Source organism: Scomber scombrus, chromosome 8, assembly GCF_963691925.1.
Source record: "Scomber scombrus chromosome 8, fScoSco1.1, whole genome shotgun sequence".
Lineage (NCBI taxonomy): Eukaryota > Metazoa > Chordata > Actinopteri > Scombriformes > Scombridae > Scomber > Scomber scombrus.
Window position 1 is genome coordinate 8,037,103 of NC_084977.1, and position 20,269 is coordinate 8,057,371.

At 38.6% G+C, this 20,269-nt stretch overlaps 1 protein-coding gene across 3 annotated transcripts in view; it reads right to left on the reverse strand.

Moving 5' to 3' along the window:
- The window catches only part of LOC133985161 (cyclin-dependent kinase-like 5), a 33,624-nt gene that overhangs the window by 11,198 nt on the left and 2,157 nt on the right, over positions 1-20,269 (reverse strand). For all 3 annotated transcript variants that reach the window (XM_062424743.1, XM_062424742.1, XM_062424741.1), the window contains exons 2-7: positions 19,807-20,029; positions 17,915-17,949; positions 1,525-1,570; positions 1,240-1,376; positions 1,010-1,130; positions 290-349 (exon numbers count right to left, since the gene is read on the reverse strand). In XM_062424743.1, coding sequence (XP_062280727.1) covers positions 290-349; positions 1,010-1,130; positions 1,240-1,376; positions 1,525-1,570; positions 17,915-17,949; positions 19,807-19,870 — 463 coding nt within the window. In that variant the 5' untranslated portion in view covers positions 19,871-20,029. The remainder of the gene's footprint in view (positions 1-289; positions 350-1,009; positions 1,131-1,239; positions 1,377-1,524; positions 1,571-17,914; positions 17,950-19,806; positions 20,030-20,269) is intronic.

A 20,269-nucleotide genomic window follows, 5' to 3' on the forward strand; every position in this document is an offset into this window, starting at 1 on the left:
CCTCCAGTTTTGTTGTGGGTCCACCAGATTGAGTCAACGCATGATTAGCCTCTTGTGTTTCAACACGTTTCATTAATGGATATGAGGGGAAGAATGCGCAGCAGCAGAGAGAGGGCTACACACAAAGCTTTAGAAGACTGGATGAAGCCTTCCAAGTAGCACTCCTAAAGCACTGATTTCAGCCAAATATAGTCTCTGTTGAAAATATTCCTTTCATATCTCAGCTCTGACTGTTTGGCTACCTTTCTTGCAGCTCTAAAGTGTATGAATACTTTGTAGAGGAGCTCACCGAAGTCACATAATTTTAGTACGTCATCAGAGCTGATGAGAAGGTTTTCTGGCTTTATGTCTGAGGAAGAAGCAGATCACAGATGGATAAGTCAACACATACGCTGGTGAGGGGCATCATCATCATTATACTGCTACACGTTCATATGTCTCTGAAAATGTGAATGAGTTATCCTCATAAAAAAATTTCAAAGAATCAGAAAGATCTATGGGTGAAAATTCACAGATTGTAAAGATGAAGCATAACTTATACATCAAATCCCTAAGTAACACTGTCATATACAGTATGTGTGCTCGCATATCCCACAGGCCATTTGGATGCCTGCTCCGTAGCTATTGGTGTGCCAAAAGCTCACATGGGCCATCTGGTTTCCTGCTCTGCTGTCACTGATTCACCAAAAGATCATGTCTTATGAACAATCAAAAGGTTGTTAAAACACATCAAAAAAACTATTAAGTCATAGTTTCAGATCAGAATTTTTTTCTGTCATTATTTAACACAATTTTTCAAAAGATGTGACAACTGTTGGTCTATTTGTTTGTCAAAATGTAAGCACAGATGGTGCCAGTGGTAAATACTGCACTTTCCAGGACTTGCATGAGTCTCTACTGGCTTAGGATCAGGATCAGCTCTTCTCTGCCTCACTGACACTGTCTCCCTCTCAGTGTTTTCATTGTGTGTTCTGATAAAAAAAAAAAACTAAAGAGAAGGAGATCTTACCCCGATGAACAATGTCATGCTTATGGCACCAGTGAATTGCTTTGATTAACTGGTAGATGTAGCTGCGAGCTTTCTCCGTCGGCACACCGTTGGGCAGCTCCTCAAGCAGCTCGAGCATGTTCTTAAAAATAAGAGAACACAACCAAAAATGCCACAATTAATAAAAAACAATTAACATCAACAAAGTTAGTATAGAGCTCATTAAGGACTGGTCTGAAGAAGAATCCTACCTTTTCCACATACTCAAAGACGAGATAGAGCTTTCCTCTCCTGCGGAAGGCCTCTTTCAACTCAACGATGTTCTCCTGCTTGAGGGTGCGGAGCATCTTAAGCTCCCGGAGCGTTGTCTCTTTAACCTCCTCATTTTCTGCATGGAGACAGAAGGGAAAGCAGGACCGTATGAGCTTATTTGAGATAAGGATGAAATGATCATATTGACGCTCAGAAAACAAACCTTTGTTTAACATAACAATACAAATATGAGTGTTCCTCATCAGAGAAGACACCCTTCATACCTTCACTGTCTTTGAATTTCTTAATTGCCACAATTTCATTGGTGTCCTGTAATGAAAACACAGAGCAAATAATGAGAAGTTATACCTTCTGGTCATTGTTGCAGTTTGTGCATCATGTGTAAAGTATCACTATCGCTGCTTTTATTGAGCTACTGCTGTTTTTATATGACAATAAGTGGACAATGCAGTTTTGTATTAATCTTTGTGAGCTATAAAAGATAAGAGAAATGATATAAATAGTTGTGCCTTTAAATACAAACACATGTTTAAGTACAAATCTTCAAACAATATCACCTGATTACATACTGTACCTAACTGCACACAAATTAAAAAACATGACATGAGTCTGTGTTATCAGATCAGTGGGTCCAAACTTGAGGGTTTAATGAATTGAAGGGGTTGTACAATGATGACTGGGCAGAAAAAAATAACTATTTTTATATATATAGTTTTCTGATCTTTTCTTTTTTAGATGGTTTTATCTTTTCTTTCTTTTTCAAGAAAGAGTAGAGCTACAATGATGAGTATTAATAAACAATTGATAGTCAATCAATTTAAGATTACTTGACAACTACATTAATCGTTGAAGACATTTCCCAAGCGAAAATACCTCAAATTATATGTTTACAGGCTCTCAAATGTGAGAATTAAGTGCTTTTCTTGGTTTCCAAATATATTAAACTGAAAACCTTTAGGTTTTTAATTGTTGGTCACACAAAACAAGCGATCTGATGAGTCACCCTGGAGTCTGGGAAACTGGGATGGACATTTATACTATTTGGTCGCAGACATAGCCAAACAGAAAAAAATCATTCCATGAAAAGGGTCAAGGTTCACTTCATATTAACTATTCACAAACAAACAAATGTGGTTAAACTTTTTTTAGATAAATGATTCATTGGTGAATTAAATGAATAAGTAAATAACTAGGACCGACACACCTGGAATAGTAGGCGGTTTATGAAAGATTGTGCAAAAACAATCTTTTAATCTTCAACATTTGGATGGAGAAATTAAGAGCTAATCTGGTTGAGAAATCACCACTGAGTCACAGTTTCGCTGAGACAATTTTCATCATTGCTTTATGAAGTTCTCTGTGAGAGACGCCCCACCACTAGCCCCGTTTCTCGACATGTCCTAGTTAGGCCTGGTATTTTCTGCCTATGGCTCAGAGCTGTGCTCCAGTTCCCCTCCCGCCCCCCTTCAGAAAGCCAAAGGCAGCATCACACCACTCCAACATGGATCACAGTGAACAGTGAGCCCTCCTCCCAGCACAGAGAAATATAGGATGACTCACAGAAGGGTCAACTTCATGAGCATCCCTGTACTGTACACACGCAATTCAGCCTGAGTATAAATGTAATAACCTGTTATATGTCTACATCATTTGACTAGTGCAGGAAATAGGAGCTAGTCAGTGGCTGTAGCTGCTTTATTTTAAGAGGCAGTTTTAGCTCATGTGTCTTAAAGCCCCCCTCCCGATAAGCCAACTCTGCTCACATTGGCCAGCTTTCAGGAAGCCTGCTGAGGGACAGCTGTATCAGAGTCCTGTTAAGTTCCCGCTGATGCAAACCCAACATTTCCTGCTTTTGCCACTTCATATTAAAAACTTTTAATTGACTTAAATAGGAGACTTTTATTGTGAAGAGCTTACAGGAAAGTTGGAGTGTTGCAATATGGGTTGTTTGTAGACTTACCATTGCTAGGCTAACAAGTGTCTTAAAGTCTGATTATTGGGTTATTTTTTTCTAGTCAGGGTTGCCTTACATTCGGGCCAATATTGTATTGAAGAACCAGTTGTTTCCTAACATCTGAGGTTTCATTTTTAACATTTTATTATAACAATTACAGCAACGGTTTGAGTGGCCTTGCTAATTTGTGCAGTAAGGAAAAAAATCAATACCGCAGTAGCTACAGTATATGTTAAATATTAACATCCAACATTGTAACATTTTATATTGTGTATGACTGAAAATAAGGAAAAGTATAATAGGTCCCCTTTAGTATTATCTCTCAGTAGTTAATCCCTAATGTGTGCCTCAATGTAAAATGTAAAATATTTTATTAAAAAGGAACTACACATTAAATAAAGTGCTGGGGAGCTTGTTAACTTGGTTCATTTCATGCAGCCATGGTGAATGCTTCTCGCTTGTCTTGGCCTCAGTCCCACAAAGATTCCACCCATTTGCCAAAAAACATAGAAACCCAAAACCACATTCCAAATCCTCTATTCTTCTCGTCATCACACACGCTACAAACATGTTTTTGCACCGTTTATGAACAGGACACAGTATCATGGCAGAAGGATGTGCACGTTGGATGTAGCGGTAACAGTGGTATCGCTGCTGGAGGTCAGTTGACACAGCTCTGAATTTTCAGGATTATTGGATACTATGTGAATGGGTAAAATATTATATTCTATGTGCTGTATGTTGCGCTGAAGATGACATATTGGATATTTGATGAACTATGTGTCCTTTAAGCCCCTCTTCCTGTTGCCAGTAGGCAATACTACATAAGTGAAATATTAATGGAGCAATACATTTACCAGGAGGCAATAACTATCACTTCCACATAGTAACTTTACTCGTATAACACAAAGTGGACACAAGAAGAGGCAGAGTGGGCTCATCAAACATTTATTATGGCCCGAGCACTTTCATGCTTGGGCTTTAATAAATGTTTGGTCAGACAATGGAGGAGAGGGTTCAGCATATGGTTCAGCAGTATTTCACAGGAACTTCACAGGTGCTGACAACACTGATCTGGTCCCAAGAGCTGTGAAGGGCTCTAAAGTTAGTCACTACATCGTGCACTTGCCATCACCACCACCTCCACAGAACACCTCCCAAAGAGTGACTTCACGACTTGATAGACTCAAGGGAACCTGTTAAGATTTCTTTGCTCCGATTCACAGGGTATTACATCACTGAAGTCAGCTCGAGTTATTTCTGCTCCAAGGACAAAATCCGTTACAGTCTGAACAGAACCTGAAAATGTGAAGTTTAAACCTAATAAATATGTTCACACACATCTCTCATTTGTTAACAGCCATTCAGAGAGTCACTTTAGCAACTTATAACAGTTGGATAAGTTTTACAGTTTATTACGTGTTCATGTTCATGTTGGAGGGATCAGCGCAGCACACCGGCTGCTCTGAACCTTTTTGTGTAACGTTTTATTTTAAGCTCTTTAGGAATTCCCATGTGGCGATGGACTGCAAGGCTCTTTTATGTGGGAGACAAAACCAAACTGGATAAATGATTATTTACTATGAACATGCATTCCCTCTCCCATGACATGAATAGCACAGATTAAGCACTTTTATTAAACTGGACCACCTATTCTGTACCACCTAGTCAGGCGACCTATAGTACTTTTATCTACTGTGCTGTATATCCAAGACAACTTTATCAGACACAAGACTTATACAGAGCAGATAAAATTACACATTCTGTATTATATGTAAAGTTTTAAAGATGTAAAACTGCCGTAAAGTTGACTAATAATTAGGCCACCAACTGCTTTTCTCTCTCTGGTTCGAAACTTTTTGTTTACAACCCAATTACTGATGTCACTGCAGGTGTTTTGTCCTTGACAGCTGCTGGGAGACATCTGCTGTGACGTCAATGACTAGAATATAGCCACGAGTCCAACACGCATCAAAGTTTCAACCCGCGGCGGAACAGTGCAGCAGCAGTTTTTCTGCCCTCTGAGATTAAGTCATGATTTAATCTTATAGGATTATTTTTCAGATTTGCCCTTTTTTCAAAGCTCAACATTTTAAAGTGGAAAGACAGGGCAGAAGCAGGGGGATGGGGATGACATGTGACTAAGATTCTGAATCAGATCATGGTCACGTACACTCAATAACCCTTTAGTATCTTTTTCACACTATGTCTGTTTCATAACTACCCCACTTACTGGAAATCACAAAAGACAACAAATGAATCACCAAGTTATTTATTGTTCTTGATATCGATTGAAACAAGATGATCTACAGTCCTACGAGCATCATTCTGTCATCCTTTTCATCTGGTTTGAAGTGTGTGCTGTCAAACCTCTGCGGCTTAGAACAACATTGATTTCCTGTCAAAGATGATCTTCTACACAGACGATAATATGAACAGATTAATAATGCCAAAATCTTGTGTTGCGTCTCTATACATACTGTCTAAAAGGAGGAGATCAAACATGAAGTGATGGACTGTGAAATGTGTTAATAACAGGCTGGTGGATCTCTGGGATGACGTTTAAAAAATGACCTCAAACAAATCACATAATGGACTTTAAAATCAGAGCAAACTTTTAACTCTAAATAGACATTAAGCTTAGAGTGGAGTGAGCAACGAGAGGCAGAAAGTGGAGCTTACAGTTTTAAGTGTATGGCGTAAGCATATAGGAATGTTTATTACTGTTAGTCAGGTAGGGCTGGGTATTGGTACTCAATATCTTTAAGGTATCGACCGAAATAAATCGATACCAAATAGTATCAAAACATGTCCCGTCAAATGATACCTGCAATTGATCCTTTTTGCACCCAGAGCTTTAAAATATGACTATTTGTATGGACTTGCTCACAGCCAATCAACACAAGCATTCTTGGATTAATAAATAATCATTTGTGATTGTAATTCATTTGTGTAAAAATCTATTCATTTAGATGTGAAGGGGTGCACGTATTTAATGCAATTTAATGCTTCTATTCACATGATGGGTATCAAATGAAGTAGTCAGTTGGTATCAGTATCACTTTAAGGGTACTTGGATTGGTACTGGTATCGTCATTTTATAAATGATGCCCATCCCTAGTGTCATGTGACCTTGCTGATTTTATTCATCTTTCATATTGTTCTTATTCTACAATGTAAAATTATTGTACCGATAGGTCACTAAGGAGCCACATCATGAGACACATAGAGAATAGGAATGACTCTGACCAGCCGCTCTGCAGCAGCCAACAGAAATCCATCCCTCCATCCGTACATGTTTGTCTTTACACAAAACAATCTCCACTAGCAACATCAGTCCAGTATGGTTATTCACAGTAACATGACCCTGTCCTTATTGATAATAGTCCACCTCATGGTATACGCCCTGACAAGTGACGCTACAAATGCTAATCAGCCACCAACAGAGAGCACTTGACAACGACTCAACGGGTCAAATCAAAACAAAAGACAGCCAAGGTGACCGTCTCAGACATTGACTGTATGTAAATATAGACAATGCGTCTCCACGTCCTACCTCAGCCATCCCACTGCCTGACAGAGGTTTGACAGTGGCTGTCACAGCTGTCAATCATGAAGTCACATCCCCTTTTTATACCGTCAAATAAGTAATTAAAAACAAACTTGAGCTATCTAAAATGACAGAAACCATGTTTGGGAAAAAAAGTATTTGTTGTGTACTTTAATTTTTTAGTTTGGCTCATCTGCTAACATGGAGGGGGTGGGACTTATGACCTAAACTGCAGCCAGCCAACAGGAAGCACTCAAGATGCTTTGGCTTCATTTTTGGGAGCTGTCATGACGTCCACATTTAAATATAGTCAGTGGTCTCAGATGAAGCTTTTCTTCACGAAGTTGCAAAACATTTGAGAATCAAACTTTATATTAGACTAATTAGAAGGCAGGAGAGCGTCACTTTAATGCAATGCTTTATATCTATTATTAGCATAATAATAACTGTAAGTGGAAAGAACTTCAGAAAGAGACCACGTCCAGGATGTGAGACTCCAGTTACAAAGGGTACATCAACAGGTGGACTGGCACAGACAGTCTGTGTTCAGAATTAGACTTGAAATAGCCTCCATCTATCAGGGGACAATGAGGACACGAACATTCAGACAGGAAACGCATGTCCCCTCTATATCTCTCTGTCTCTCTCTCTCTCTCTCTCTCTGGCTCCAGATAGGACCACATAGACAAGTGCTCCACTCAAGGTGACCCATTTAATGCTAGATGTGAAAGTCCTTTTTTCCTCTCCTGTCCCAGTTTCTGTTCACTGGGTGCAAAAATAACTGTTCCTTCAAAGGGGGCGGATAGACTTTTTTTTTCTTTTCTCGCCACCAAATAAATCTAGATGTAACTGACAGCCACTCAGCTTATTTAGGAAGAATAAAATCCAAGCCTACTGCATCAGTTCTATTATCTGTGAAGAAAAAAGGCGCCATTAGTTACACAACGACAAAGCTGAAGCGATACTGAAATAATAGACGATCAAAAAATAACGGAACATTTATGATCGAGACAGGACAAACAACAGATGACTGCGGAGCTGTGGTGACTCACTGGATGCTACTTGGCATCTCCCAAATCAGTGATGGGCTTAATGGATCCAGTCAATACACTAATTACTAATTCTTTTAACGTCGTGTTGAATCTCCATTTAACAATTTAAAGTAATGCAAACATTTAGGAATCATTTCCAGCAGTTAATGGATTTCCTCTCAGTGGGGAAACTGACATGACATTAAAGGGCAAATCATCCGTGAGTCACACAGAGCAGAAATCTGAGAGTTGAACTTTTTTGAGCATCTAATTAGTGACATCACAGCAGGTGTTTCTACTAATATCGCTGATGAGAAACACCTGCTGTGACTCTACTAATTAGGGTTTAGTCAGAAATGCCATATACTAGTTCCTATTGGTTTTAGTTACATTATTACACTTCACAGAATTGTCAAATGCATCATATAAAACTGGGCTAATTAACAAAATATATATTATATGTTATATATATAAGGTAAAAAAGCTGTATTTTAATATATGTTTAGAGGTCAGCTTCTAGACCAACAAAGCAAAATCAGCTGGTTTAGTGATCGCTTTTGACAGATAAAAATGTAGAACTTAATAGCATACATTTTTGTACATATAATTTAAAGGGATAGTTCAACATTCTGGGAAATTTGCTTTCTTTGCTTTCTCTCTGAGAGTTAGATGAGACTTATGGAGATAGGTTAATATGCTACCACCAGCAGCTAACGTCAAATCATCATTTTTACACTCGTTTTTGCATGGCAGTAAACAAAAGAGAAACATGTTAAATAGTGAGCTTTGAAAGTACTGGTAGGTGTTTTTTGTTACCTTTGGACAGCACCAGTCAAGCTGTTTCCTCTTGTTTATAGTCTTTATGTTAAGCTAAGCTAGCCAACCATTAATAGTAGTTTCATATTTGTCATACACACTAACATGGAATCAATCTTCTCATCCAACTCTCAAGCAAGAAAGCGAACCTATTTCCAAAAACAGTATTCCTTTAAGCATCTAGTGCTCTTGAAAGTTTTGATCACATAGACTTTTTAACAATAGAAACATCATCAAACATATTTTGGACAAAATATCATCTTTTACCTTTAATCTGTGGTGAATGAGTCAGGCCATATAATTTTTATCATAAATGTATAAATGAGTTCAGAACTTTGGGAAATTGTCTCTGCGTTTACTGCAGCTGACAACGGCAACAGGAAGTTAGGAACAAAAATGGAACAACGACAAAAAATGAGTGGTCGCAAATGGGTCGCATTAAGACAATATATAACACACAGTTTTTTGTTGTTCTCTGTCATTAAATGTGGATTTACTCTAAGATTATTTCTAGGAACTACTTTGCTTTTCATTGGAAGTTCAAAGAGAAATGGAAATACTCTGGTGATTCATTTAGCCTTTAATACGGGACAGAGAGCAGATAGATGTAACTCAGCTGTGCAACAAATTTGATTAAAATTTGTATTTGTGTGCAAACACACAATAAATCAGGTGCTTGAGGCTAAGGGGAAAGTATGGAGTATCATTCTGAAAAAAATACCACCGACTGGATTGTAACTGCTGCTTCACCATTGGCTGAGCATGTTGACTAAGAAAGGTTTAATGTTGGCATCTGTCTCTGGCCCTCAGGGGTTTCGTGAACCTAAACCATGCCAGGAAAATACAACCCCACGCCATACTGGAGCTGCCAGGAGCCTTCACCATGAGAGGCGAGCATTGTGCCTGTAGACTCCACTTGGCATGTGCCACATATGTTCTCTCTTTCTAATAATAGGATGACTCATGTGATCACATTCGCTTTCCACTCCTCAGGAGGACACTTGCTGTGTTCTTTGCACTTTAACTCACCAATTTGCGTGTTCACATTTAATAAAGGGAGTGATTATGCAGTGCAACATGACCAAAGTGTGTTATCTACAAGAGGCTCTAAATAAAACTGTCCATTTACTGTACGAAGGAAACTGGTTGTTTACTTAGCTGTCTGTTGCTTCACGCGTGTCAACTAATGCATGAACATCCCTGTCAAGAGGTATTAAATACACCTATAATCAACTCAAGCTCATGTCTTTCTCTTAGATTTTTCACGCCAACATCAAATTAGCCACTGTTCTCATTGTCTCATCTCAAGTCAGCTTCAGCCGTCTTCCTCCTCTTGTTCCAATCAATTTAACTTGATAAAGGAATACATTTACAATTGGATTTTTTCAGTTTTCACAATAAAGTTTCACAAGGCAAAAAGCTAAATCTTTTGCTAAATTCTTAGCTTTAAACAAAAAAATACATGCTCAAAATTTTAAATGCAGCCTGATATTATATTGATGATGATATTATACCTGATATTAACCTGAGTTAGTGCAAAAATAAAAATGTTGTGGCTGATGCAGAAAATAAAATAAATTGATGCAATGAAGAAAAACCATGATAATCACTTTGCTTCTTCTTCAATATACAAGATTTACTGTAGCAAAGGAACACGAACAAGAACAAGAAATCCTCATCATTTCAAATATTTATGTCCATGTAAGCCTTTTTCTTGTTGCTATTTATATAATTTATATGTAAGTAAATGCGACATGCATGATACATGATGTGCTAGCTCATGTGATTTTTAAGAGCTCAAAAATCAAAACGCAGTGCAGCACTAGAAATTTCTGTTGTGGCAATTTGCGTAAAAACATCTGTAAACTGTCATAAAATGCATTGACTGCGGGTGTGTTATCAGGATAATAAACATGCTCACAGCCTTGCATTTACACCTGATGTCTCTGTGCTCGTATGCATTCCGTCAACACTGTAATGGGATCTTATTTTAAACATGCAGTATGCCAAGCAGGCAATTAGGTAAGGAGGTAACAAGCCCGTACACTGTCAACAAAAGTCACATTTTTTATAGATGCGGAAAATGACTCCTCATACGCAGCTGCTCTGCAGTCTCCTTCAAGATCTCTTGAAGCACTGCGACGCCTCAATGAAACATTCATTTTATTGGTGATTTGAAATGAAAAATATGTTTAAATTGTCGTGAAGGCCTCTCTCCTCTGTGGGCAGATACTTTCTCAATGATGTAAACATACTTTTATTGACTGCATTTACACTTGTCTGACTCTGGCTGAGGTCCAATCATAATGTAGCTAGAACACCTCCGCAGTCAGGGCCATAAAGAGGCTTAATTTTCTAAATCTCCTACGATTAATTTTTTTCTTTTTAAACTAAAAAAAACATATCACAGAAATGTTGTACTTAAAAATCTTCCCGGCTGAATCATTTAAGACCGTGATAATCTGAGGAGACAGAGCCCTGACGCTGTCAATGTTTTACTTCTCTGTAGACACGGCGGCTTGGGAAACCGGTTCACTGAATGATAAGCACATTGAGGGTGTCGCTGTGTGTAGTGTGCATTCCTGAGAGGTGTTCCACTTAAATAAATACTCACCACAGCTCACCGCATGTTTACCCTCACACTTCTACATCTCACGTATACTGGAGCGAGCTGAAGAAACCCCCAATGGCTATGTACAGGCCTTATCCTGGATTTAGATTAGCTGTTTAACTAGAGAGAAGCCTTTGTATAGCTCAAAGGTAAGTTTCAACTTTGATAGGCGCACAAAGTGTTTTTTGAAGTTGGGAGGAAGCTCTTAGAACACAAGTGTGCCAGTGGAAGTAGAGTTAAACAGGAAGTGTGGCCAGTGTTCAAGGACAATGAGAAAAAAAAGGCACCTCAGTTACTAAATTGTTAAAAGGCTTACAGCATTTATGTGACAAATAACTATACAAAACATGTTCAAAACGTTCCAGTTTGAATGTAAAACTGATGTTCAGGGTCAAATGGGAGGGTGGGGGCTTGCTCTTTAATCTACAGTGAGCAAACATACCTTCAAACGTGTGTCAGTGAACTCTGGGTCATACTGGACAAAGCAAAAAAAGGGTGGTTTCCACTCTCAGTATTGATATTCTCAGTTTCGTCAACACAATGAATAAACAAGCAAAAATCACCAAGTTCACAGCATTACGCCGCAGCAGAACTGGTTTTGAAGTGCTGTGAGCAAGCAATTCAGTGTTCAGTATTATTTTGTGCAAACAAGTGCAGCAACATATTTTACTTTAAAAATGACAAAAAAGAGAAGCAGCACTAATTAACTGATCATAAACGTTGATACTACACTGACAAAGAAATGGGAGGAATGATTTAAAGAAGTATAATCAATATACAACTACAGTCCTTGCAGGTACAAATGGGAGAACGTTCAGTTTCTCCATCACTGAATCTCACACTTCATTTATTTCCAATTGGGTTTCAGTGGGGACGTCATCTATTTTGGTCTATCAAAAACATTATCAAATTTTATACCATACTATCTTAAATCTCCAGGTGAAATCTGTTATAGCCTGACCTTTTTGTTTTAAAAACAGCCATACAGCTCCACACATATGATTAAGTTTAGTGAGAAATGCTTATAATAAATTTGCATGTATAATCAGGTTTATCAAGCTTCAACAAACAAGAGAAAAAGACCTGGAGCATTCTTATGACTCAGTTGGCAAAAGGTGCACAAGTGCATAGCTGAAAATCCACGAAAATGGTATTCCCCTTATTTCTGTCATCATAGCTGCAATACAGCACTGTATGTCCAAGTGAGAGGGTTAGGGTTAGTTATTTTGGCAATCCACTCATATGGTGTAGTGTAAAATTTGGGTGATAAATACTAACAATGAACAATGTTGTATCTGCTTAAAGGGTACTTGATTATTGATTGTTATTTGCTAAAGATAATCAAAACTGAGGGCAGTATGATAAAAGAAGAGGTGTATGTGATTCTGTACTTACTGAGTGAATAGGCACATTTGATGATTTGATAAACATACCCTGAAATATATGTGATTAAATGTACTACAGTTTTATTACTATTATCTTTTAAAATGAGAATGCAGCAACAAAAGTCACAAAACAGTATTATAATTGAGATGGCCCATAGTTAATGAGTAAGTGGGCATCAGTCAATGAACTGAGGTAACCCTTGTATAGAAGAAACTGAACTGAAATAACCCCTGTATAAAACACTGAAGTTTCAAGGCCACACTCTGAAAAACTCCAGGCACCTGTGACTGGAGTTTTGAACGAAATGAGCATTATGAGATTGATGCTAAGAAAAGTTGTTTTGGAAGGAATCTGATTGGTTTGGGCAAAGGGGATTTCTCACTTTCCCACGATGGTCAGCAAAATGAACAGTATAAAAGGAAACATTTATCTGAAATCTTTCTATCATTTCTACATAGACGCTGTCTGTGTTGTTTTGGTCCCGAGGATTTATTTGTCGACGAATAAAACTCTAACTGCATTCAGCTGGACGACTCTTGGTGATTTTTCTGTTTGAATATTTGGGACTTTGACATCTTTTAAATAACGAAGTATTGGACTGTTAATTTGCTACTACAATGGACAAGAACTTAAAGACGTAAACACAACATACAAAGTTGGCCCCATCCTCCAGAATAAGGATAAATAAGATACCAAAGTAAGAAAATACAGGCAGAGTGCAGAGTCTCTGTAGATACATATACCAACACACACTTCTAAAAGGTCATAAGTGATGATTTTTGTATGAGTATATACATTGGGGTTTTTTCCCAGAAAATCCCACTCATTCTACCTTTAATAAAAGATGAGCCAGAACAACAAGACAAAAGCTTCTCTGTGCCCCAGTGTGTTCAAGCCTTTTGATATTACAGCGTTGCACTTTCAATCTGGGTATTCCCTCAAAAATTTGGCAGGAGTGAGTGAGACAGGAGTCTCAAGAAAACAGTGTTACGGTAGTCATAAAATAAATATGTCCCTACAAGGAACCTGATAATACCAACAGAACTGAAGGGCTGCTACATAAAGCATATACTTTATTTCAGCTTCCTGTTAAACTACATTTTTGATGAAAAAAAACATATTTTGGACCAACAATTTGCCATAAATAGCCAACTCATTCTCAGTCAAGTCTCGTATTGGCAAACTCCTCTTACAAAGTCACAGCAGGCAACATGTAGCAGCACCATTACACAAACACACACACACACACATACACACACACACACACACACACATACGCACACACACATACACACATCAGACCATGGTCACTTTTGGGGACATTACATTCATTTTCTGGAGACTTACCCTAACCCTAACCTTAACCAGTGACCCAAAAATCTGCCTTATCCTAATTGGGGATACCGCTTTTGTCCCCAATTGCACAAGCCGACCCCAATTAACTAATCCTAAGACTGAAATGTTTCCTCAAACACACACACACACACACACACACACACACACACACACACACACACACACACACACACACACACACACACAGTCTTATCTATCATACTGTTCTTGTGTTGTGATTTCAGTAAGTCAGTGAACAAAGACTCCCTCATGCTTAAATAATTGTAAAAAATAAATAAATTACATGAATCATCCACATCCACTTATCTGCTTAGACCTAATAGGCTACTGAGAAGATTGTTCCTGAAACCTCCAAATAATATCACCAAAAACTCTCCTCAGGCATTATCCCTTTCTGTGTCACTTCCCTATGTCCCACTCAGCCCAGCTGACTCTTCAGTGGGTGTGTGGATGTTGTAAAGCATGTGTGTGTGTGTGTGTGTGTGTGTGTGTGTGTGTGTGTGTGTGTGTGTGTGTGTGTGTGTGTGTGTGTGTGTGTGTGTGTCAGTGTGTGTGTGTATATGTGTGTGTGTGTGTGTGTGTGTGTGTGTAATCCAGCAGCCTATAGATAGATTCAGATTATTGTGTGGAAATTGGTGAATGCACAGTTGGTCTATTTTTATCATTTCTGTATCGGGCCCCCAGATCTTTCTTGGATCTAATTATTCCTGTTAAATACATGTATTGTGTAAAACAAATTTGAGGGGCGTGCCGCTGGTGAGTAGTGAGAAGTATGTTCTGTAAAGCTCGAGCAGCTGCGACTCAGACGCAGTTGTTACATACGAATGAAGCCATTTTCTCTGGCCGGTACACTTTCCTGCCCGTAGTCACAGAACCATTAAAAACCTTTAGAGAGCTTATGTATGATTCTGCTTTGTGAGTGTCAGCACATGTGTTTGTACGCATGAACTATTCTTTTGACTGTGTGCCTGCGTCTGTGTGTAGATGCACACGTAATTATGCAGCATAGATCTGTGAGTTAGCCCTTGAAAAAAAAAAAAACACACACATTGGTTCATTCACACTAACAATACAATATTTTCCAGATGGCACTGGTCCATATTGATCCGCAGCCAGAGAATTCATCCTCCTGTGCTTTCACACGTCAAGCAATAAAGTTACTAACAGATATTATATGAAAACTGCATATATTATTGAATTTACAACACACACAAGGCCCAGAGACTGTGTAAGAAAATGTCAGACTTCTATAGGGGATTGTTCTTCATTTGTTAGATGCCAGAGAAATAGTAAAAAAGTAATGATCTAATTAAAAGTTCGTTCCAAATTAGCTTTACACACCATTGTCAAATCCACTAATGGAAACACGGTTACTACTAACTGATCGCTTTAATGTTTGTTTTTTTACTACAGCACTTTTGCCGCATTACGGACAGTAAAGCACCAATCAGTACATTGGTGAAAAGTGAACGGAGAGCAATTAGGATGGTCAAACCTTCACCTGCTGTAAGGCTTGAGTGTGGTGCTTCCTCCTTCATGACCACTCTTTAATAATCAGCATCTAAATGAACGGCAGAAGTCAAACTCGATCTTTATGTTATCATTATCTTCTTGTTTTCAAATGACTCAGATATTTAACTGATTTGACGGCGCTGCAAAGTAAGTTTTCACATTTTCCACTATATTCATCATCTAGTCAATAACTTTAACCAAAATTCTGATCAATGCAACTTTAATGATTATAGGACAGGGCAGGCTGTGGCATTATATAACTAAACATAAACACTATACACATTTACAGTGGGCATAGATATTGCTCCACTGAATATTAAGTTACTAACAACAGCATATAATGAAAGCAGCATATTGTTACTGCTTCCTCCAAAATATTAAAAATAAGCCAAATGGTGAATTTAATGTTATACATCAGCAGCATACATGCACTACACTATAGTAATGTTAAGAATATGCTGTCTTGTAACAATGTGTAATGTATTTTAACTGGAGCCTTAGGCAGATATTTGAGGCCTGTATTGATATTTGAGGTGTGACTTATTAGCCAATATGTGTAATTTGAGCCAATGATATCGGCCCAGCTGACATATCATTCTGGCTTTAGTTTAAATGGCTCTGATAAACTTAACAGTTGGTGACTAGGTTTAAAAAAAAAAATGTCCTCAAGGATGTTGAACACTACGATTATGGTTATGATGATGGATTTTTCGCACAAATAAACACAATAAAGAGAGTGTTACAGACAAAGCATCAGCCTCCATCTGTTGTGTGGACCTAACTGAGGCCGACTGATGTGACTTCTGTTGTGTTAAATGGAGACATTGGCATTTGCAGCTGCCAAGGCCTAGGATCAATCAGTCTGAATAATAAAGCTCAGTAATTATAGGCTGCGATTCCGGCTTACAGCGGGGTTTTTCCTCTTTTTCCTCGCTTCTGAACGCTCGCTCGACAGCAAGTCTGGTGCCGTTGTCTTTTACGATTCTCACACTTGAGCTAACTCGCTGGCATTAGAAACCTGGCTAATGGATACACTGAGTAAGGTCATTGCTGTAATAAACACTGTAATGAAGGCATATGCGCTGTGGCAATTTGCAGAACGAGAACAACGACGAGGAATTTTCGATGAGGAGAGCTCGGAAAGTGTTTTTGTCTGTTTCCCGCAGATCTCAGTAAGTAGGAGGTAGTTAGTCTCTCTTATTCACACTGGATTGCTGTCAATTCCTGGCACAGCCGCTTCCTTAAATGGACTGAGATGACTGCAGTGTGGGTCGTCTGCTTTTCAAAATCCTGCTGTTTTGTTTTTTTGTTTTTTTTGTTTTGATTTTCTTTTTATGTGCGCTAAAATATTAATTGCTTCGAGGAGAGCTATTACAGACGCATTTACATGAATGAAAATATATATGAAGTGGAAGAGGAAATAATAGCCACAGAGTAGTTAAGTTGAAACATGTGCTGCCATTCAAAGCAGATCCTCTCACTGATTAACCTGAACAGAGACAAAAGGACTATAACCAATTATCCAACCATCCATGGGAGCCACTTGAGCCAATTTGATAATTCAGAGACAGAGGACCACTGCATTACACTAAAGTGGAGAGACCAGCTGCATGAAGAACACTTGCTTCAGACAAACCTCTTTTAAAAATACATTATGTTGGGCGAGCCCCGGTAGCCTAATGCTAATGGTTAAGATGCATGCCATATAACCTCCAACTAGCATATCGTGAAGTGAACTTGCCTTACCTCCAATGCTCCAACCTCCATCCTTACAGTCCTGCAATTTTCTACATTTTCATATGAATGTATTACAATAAAAGCTTTAAAGAACAGGTTGACAGTCTGTCTTAAACGAACAGTCAGGTGCCCATATCAACAGCGAGAGAGCTTTTTCCTCACTGTAATAATTCCTCCTGTTCATACTGACTATTGAAAGATCTTTTAGAAATGTGCTTTCAATGGAAGTAATGGGGGCCAAAATCTACAGTGTGTCCACACAGTCATTTAAAAGTTGATGTGAAGCTTATATGAGGCTTCAGCAGTCTGAGTTAATCATATCAAGTGGATATCTGCCACATATATGTAAGGTTGAAAGATATCTACTTAATTTGACTCATTTGGACAGCTGAAGCTTCATATTAGCTTCAGATAAAATTTTAAATACATTTTTGCACAGGAGGAGGACTGTGGATTTCAGCCCCCATCACTTACATTGTAAGTGCATTATGAAGGGATCTTCTAATGGTCAGTATGAACAGGAGGAATGATTATGGTGAGAAAAACCTGTTTCAATGTTCATTTGGGCTCCTGACTGTTATGAAAAATGGTGAACCGGTCCTTTAAAACTTTTATTGCATGACATAAATAACATAACCGGATAAAGACTGACAAGCAAACAGAGGTTGAGTTGATTATACTAAAATGTGTAAGATCTTACCTTGTGTCGGCACTTCAAAACAACACCATAGGCACCTAGAAAGGAAAAGGAAGGTTAAACTCTGAGATATACCACAGCTAATCTTTCCATGAATATTTTAAGTATGTATGTATTCCACAGGCTACTACTGCTGTTCACGTGGGCCTACTTCACTTAAAAGCAGAGCCTTATGAAATAATAAAAAAATGACAGCATACATTCAGTTAAAAAAATGGGATGAAACAATGCCAGAGCTACTGTCATGAATAAAGAAAGACTAGCTCCATTTAGAAAGTTTCTTACTCTCACATGAAGTGAGCTGGCCAACACTGTATGTCCCTTTCCTAACAAGTCTAAGACCAACCTGAACCCCTTTTTATTTCAACACCATGCTACAAAGTGAAAATGCTCTTCTTTTTTTTTTTTACATTTGCATGAATTAAGGAAGGAAATCGTCCCCCTCTATAAAGAGACAGGTGGCTCAGAAAGTAGGACACAAGTGTTGGCAAGCTACTGTAGTTCTGATGTTATCGACCCTGGCAGTCACACACACGCATCCCCCGAGGGTTCAAGAGGAATTCTTGGACTGAGCAGGCATACGATGAACTGCTCGCTGCTCCTTCAAGAGCACATCAGCGTCACAAGACACCATCGAATCTCTTCAAGTTAGCTGCTCTTATACACTTACTGTCTTTCTAAAATACTTCAAATAGACATAGACGTGCACCCTTTGACTCCAATAAGACCAAAGATGTGTTTTTTTATGTCTATGAACTACTTTACATGACTTACAATGATTTTATAAAGGTGCCAAATATTGAACTTTTTGCATAAAAAATATTAGCTGCTCATCAGCCAACTTTCAAATCTTGAATGTTGATGTACTTAAACACACCAAAAAAGGAAGTCAAATGACAAATCCATTACTACTATATAATAGCATAACTTTAATAAAAAGTATATGTGATGATGTGCTAAAAGATAAAGAACCACCATAATAAGCCATTTCCCTCCTCAGATTATGGCAGTGTAGATAATTGCATTCAATTCTGTGAATTTTTTATAATAGCTGGGCTGAGCCATGCAGCACTCGGCCCTAAATGATCAACAACATTGACTGACCTCTTGATCAACGAGGAAAAATCTATGATGCTGGATCGAGTGGAGCGCGCTGTGCCATGAGGGGCAGGGGCAGCAGAGCCCGGCTCAAGCACTTTACAGTTAAACGCAGCACCAAAAAGAGCTACCTCCCTTCCAGTCCAGCTCATCGTTGGACAGGCACTTTAAAAAAAAAAAAAAAAAATCTGCCTCAAAGTTGAACTGTGGTGTCCTTCAGGCGACGTATTATGCACACGTTATAAAACTTCCTGGGATGTGGGCGCATGGGTGTAAAAACTGGGGCAATTGGGTGGCCTCAGCCTCCAGATCTCTGCCACTTTATAAAGAACAAGTGACTCAAGGAAAAAGAAGAAGCCATGAGAAGCTCTTCAGAGTATCAAATCATCGTCTGTCATTGATATTTACAACAATAGAGATGAAGTCCTAAAACCACCTCCACTTATTTCTACACCATCAACACCAGAGTTTGAATTCGGGTCACAGTACTCGGCTTCAGTTTTTCCACATTAAGCTGTTCCTGATGAATAAGTCTTTTAAAAATTGTCCTTGACCTTACTGAATGGCGCTAACATGAACACAAGATCGGGCTTTTAAGGGCCTTGCTCTACAGGGAAATTGGATAAAAACAATCAAATGATTACTCACTGAAAAGCCCTACAACGAATTTGTGAGTGCAAATGAAATGCTGTTGCTGGACTGGATTAGTAGTCGGTGACATTTGTTAGACTGACAGCGTGCAAAATGTTCTTTAACACTTCACATTGTTACGTTGGAAGTAAACAGGTTTTTCTCACCTTCACCCACGATCCCAAGGACTTCAAATTTATTCATTACATCACCGATGTCAGGGATCTTCATGAAGTCAAAAGGTGTGTTGCATGACGTGCGTGGAGCTCAGAGAGCGAGGGCCCGGCTACAGGATGGCATGAGGCGGCCAGCTGTTGGCTCCCGAGAGACAAATGCCAGCTGTGAGCCATATCACTCGCCTCATGACTTCTCCAGCTGGCTCGCTTTTACCTGCGAAAACATGTAGTAAATAAAAATAAATACTGTATACTCCTTATTTACCCTCAACAGTGCACTAGCATCATTTCATTGCCAATACATGGTGTGAAATACTGTAGCTCATGTGTGTCAGAGTTTTTAAAAAATGTACATTTTAGAAGCTGTCAGAGTTGGTCAGGTGTAGCTTAATGACACAAATCTGTATGAGGCAATTTAAGGTGAGAAAAATTATGAATAGAGGTGTTTCTTGAT